Source organism: Galendromus occidentalis, unplaced genomic scaffold (genome assembly GCF_000255335.2).
Source record: "Galendromus occidentalis unplaced genomic scaffold, Mocc_1.1 scf7180000077442, whole genome shotgun sequence".
Lineage (NCBI taxonomy): Eukaryota > Metazoa > Arthropoda > Arachnida > Mesostigmata > Phytoseiidae > Galendromus > Galendromus occidentalis.
Genome location: NW_003805430.1, coordinates 398,770 through 402,964, shown reverse-complemented (window position 1 = coordinate 402,964; position 4,195 = coordinate 398,770). Strand labels below are relative to the sequence as shown.

The 4,195-nt window shown below is 52.1% G+C and overlaps 1 protein-coding gene across 1 annotated transcript; it reads left to right on the top strand.

The window, feature by feature from the left end:
• Positions 1 to 1,707: 1,707 nt before the first annotated feature.
• Positions 1,708 to 3,195, top strand: LOC100898696 (methylmalonyl-CoA epimerase, mitochondrial). Its single transcript, XM_003743259.2, has 3 exons — positions 1,708 to 1,872; positions 2,014 to 2,222; positions 2,979 to 3,195. The coding sequence occupies exons 1-3, from the start codon at positions 1,708 to 1,710 to the stop codon at positions 3,079 to 3,081; spliced, it is 477 nt and encodes a 158-aa protein (XP_003743307.1). The 3' UTR covers positions 3,082 to 3,195.
• The last annotated feature ends 1,000 nt before the right edge of the window (positions 3,196 to 4,195 follow it).

The window sequence follows — 4,195 nt, the reverse complement described above, 5'->3', positions numbered from 1 at the left end:
CAACCGCTTTGTTCCTAGCGACTCTGAGTACGAAATCGATAACTCGATCTTGGAAGGGAGAGCACGAAACTAGGGGCGAAACAGTCCAGGGGTTCGGAAGGAATCTACGATCTTGCTGGATATAGATATCCTGAAGAAAGCTCGGTACCTCCAATAGCGAATGCCAGAACAATAGAAATTATCACGATGGTCAGGAGCTGCATATCTGCTGTCCTTCAGGCAAATTAGGGAGACTTGAATGAGTACACTGTCCGTCGATACGGAATTTTTAAGGCGAGAAATCCTCCCCAATACTCGCTACAGATCCGCACAATGGTCGAGAATGCCTACATTGCGTCATTTTCCATGGACAGCACAAATTGCATGTCGCGATCCGCTATAATCGGTTATGTCATCAATTTGAACTTGCTCTGATCCCAGGAACAACGAATTCGCCGAGCGTCCTCGCATTCCCGATTCTCGTTCACCTATTTCCGCACGATTGAGACGATGAGCGGTGTGGGAATAATTCGTTGGGTGAGAGACGGGGTATTATTCAGCTGCCACTTGATCCCTGCCTCTTTCGCGCGTCGAGTGGATGTAGTTTCCTATTCCTGCGTTCCGGCATCTTTCGTGATTCGTGAGGATGGCATCCATGTGCCCCGGGCGGAAGCCTCGATTTGAGCCTTGGATTGAAATTTGTGGCATCTTGGCTCGCGAATAGTGGATTGCGCTCCGCATTCCTGAGCCAGATTGAGCTGAGAAGAGAATGAACGGAGGAGTCGAGTGCATGGAGACGGAGCGAGAAAAAGCTCTGACGGCTCGAAACAGAGATTCCAGTTTTCGGGGATCAACCAGGTCCTTAGGACAATTTCCTCAGCCGAGCCCTTGGGGCAGTAGACGTCCGCGCACCGGGTCATGGGAATCTCCTAAAGCGCCAAGCGCCCACTGCCGCGGCAACTACGCCGAGCTGGGGGAATTCATTCATGCCCTTCTACAAGGGTCCGATGCCGGTGTCATCGATGGGAAGTGTCAGGGAAATATACAGATCATCGATGCTCCGAGCTTAATTCCGTAGACGGAGTCCAGCGCGCCGCAATCCAGCTGTCAGATCGAGGGATGAAGGAGTCGGCTGCTCGCGAACACCCGCGGAATTTGAAATCGCTGCCTCCGTGCCCACACCCGATGCCAGTCTGATCAAACTCTTCGGAATAAGTCTGCTGGGTTCCACAGATGAATTCTCATATCTGCGTATGGTGATACAAAGCGAGATAGCGAAGCCGCTGACGGCCGGCAGACAGCGACGATTGCGGTAGGCGGTCCTTCGAGCGATTGTTGATGTTCGATGAGTCGAAAAGCAACAAAAACACGGAGAGGGTGTTGTGCTCCGTGCGAACATCCAAATCACGAGGTGGGAATGTCAAAATAAGTCACACCGCGGATTCGGACTGAACGGTCATACGGTACGATATCGCAGCCTTTGATGGCGACCTCAGCCATCGCATCAGATCCGCGAATTCAGGAATCGATCGCGAGGAATGTGAGCCGGGAAGAAGATCCAACCGAACTTCAGTTTCACGCGAGAGCGTTCCGAGTCTCGATCCTCGATCCCAACCCCGGAAAAGATTGTTCCTGGAGCTTCTTTCGAGGGAGAATAAAAATGAGCGGTCTTTGTTCTTCTCGATAGTCTCTGTTTGCTGAGAGAACGAATTATCGAGCGAACGAGTCATGAAGCTCCTGCGGTCAATCTTCACGGCACGACGGTTCGCCACGAATTCCGGCCTTAGATCCCTGGAGAGGAACTTCAAGATCACCAGACTGAACCATGTATCCGTGGCGACCAACGCGGTCGACAAGCAACGAACGTTCTGGAGTGACGTCATGGGTCTCCAGGTACCGGATTCAACCCCGCCCCCCATCAACGTGCTCTCGTTCCCTCATAATGGAGATACACGGTCTCAACGACACAGTTGAGACTCCGCTTCGCCCTATCAAACTCGTGGGGACCATTTGAGTATACCGAGCTACTTCCAGGTCAGTTCCGAAACCCCGCAACCCGATCACGGAGTGACAACGGTATTCGTTTCGTTGGATAACACGAAGTTGGAACTGCTCGAGCCAATGGAGAGGTCCCCCATCAGCGCTTTTCTCAAGCAGAACAAAGACGGTGGAATGCATCACCTATGTCTCGAAGTCGACAACATCAGAGCCGCAATGGAGCACGTACAGAAATGTGGGGTCAGGTGCGTTCGGATATTCGATGCGATTACGGCTCCCCAACCCCAGCACGGAGTTTCTTCTTGAAGCGTCACCCTTTTGGTATCGTAATTTCAGTCATCATCGCCGTGGTGGAACGTGTGCTTTCATCAGATTCTGGTGTAGACGGCATCATACATCTTGCGAAGAAAAGCGGTTCACTCGAGCGGAGGGATGAAACGTATGCTCTTGTCCGCCTGATCTTCTTCAGGATTCGCATGGATTATCCCGCGGCGACTCCGACTGAGGCACGCTCGATTCGAGTCAGTTCCCTCTTACCATCGAGAACGGACCGGCACCAGGACCTCGGATCGGATGCGAGAAAACAATCTGAGACAGGGCTAGTTTTCCCGCGAAAAATGTATGAGTTGCGATTCGCGAACGGCGTAGACAAACCGGCAGACGAGCCCGTCCCGAGATCTATGTCGACCAGAAAGGCGGACGACACGACTGACGTTGACGCTCGAATGCAGGCTCAGGGTCACGGGCGAAGTGCGTGCTTCGCGTGACGCCAGCGAGCTCTGATGACGCGATCAGACTTTTGGGGAGGGTTCAATCACCTTATGAGTGCTCTTATCGTGGAGACTTGGACCGAAGTTGAAATCTCTATCGGAAAAGCATTTCGAGCTCGGGAATTATGTACCAATTAACATGGGGAATTCGGGGGAGAGTCGTCAACCGATAGGGAACATTTCCAGGAGAGCGGAAGCTAATGAGCTGAAGGTGGTTTATCACCTTTCCAGGTGTCTGAATTCCGAGCCGGAGATCGGAGCCCACGGGAAGCCAGTGGTTTTTTTACATCCGAAGGATTGTGGTGGCGTATTGATCGAATTAGAAGAAGCGTGACCTGATCCATTCGGAGGTTCCTGTGTGATCGGGAGAACGAGAAATTGCACCCACCCATCAGTGTGGGGGGAATGGACTCGGATAACTTATTTCAGTGTGGGGAGAATGTTTTCGCAATAAAGTTGAAGCCGCTTCGTTCAAATGGTCTTCATGAGTCGAATTGCTTTTATCGTTCATGAGAACTATGCCGTGATTCTTGAAACTGTAGAAGCCTGATCCTTAGATTCGAACGCGTCTCCTCAGAGGCATTGTATAAGTATCCCACGAGGAGTATTTTGTAAACCATCGAGATCAGCGACAACCCCCGGAGCGACCCGTAGATGCCTTTGAAGCAAGCGATGACGTTTTATGAGCGCCAAGGACACAGCGACTCAAAGGAACAACGAAACAGGCACTCGAAGCGATTCGAACAGTAATTACTCTTTGAGGTGCAGAGGACTGGCGAGAGCTGACAATCGGGCATTGGGCTCTCGCTATCGTCCCTGCGCTCGGATCGAGTCCGGCAAGCCTTCGCTGCCATCGATGCCTCTTCCAGTGACAAAGTATGATGAACCAAGAACGTCATATCCGATAGCCGGTGCTCTAACTCGAGCTCGCAATCGACGGTCTCGCTCTGATTGAGGCGAAGAACGCTCAGAGTCGTCTCTTGCGGCAGAATATCCCCCTCGGCGACGAGGAGATGAACCTCAGCTGAACTCGTTGTCGCAAATTTTCCGGCACCCAACAACAGACAACAACTACCGACGACGACGATGACGACAACGGCAACGTGAGATCGAGGAGGATTCGTCAAAGCGAGCCGGCGAGGCCGCCGTTGGAGGGCGCCAGGCTCGTGTCCTCCTCCAAAATGGCGCTGCTTGGCATGCGCTAGCCGAGTACTTACAGAGAGAGCATAACAGTGAACTAGTAAGCGGAGAGAATGATAGAACTAAGCACAGTGGCCGAGTTCGGCTGTTCATAGTAGTTCAACAGAGCTTGTGATGTGAGGTGTATTCCATTCATCGACGAGCGTGAAATCAAAGCCAAATCCGGATTATTGGGATTGTGCGTACTCGTCAACACACTCGTTCGTCCGCTCGCCATCTCAGTCGCTCACTCATACATCAACGAAGTG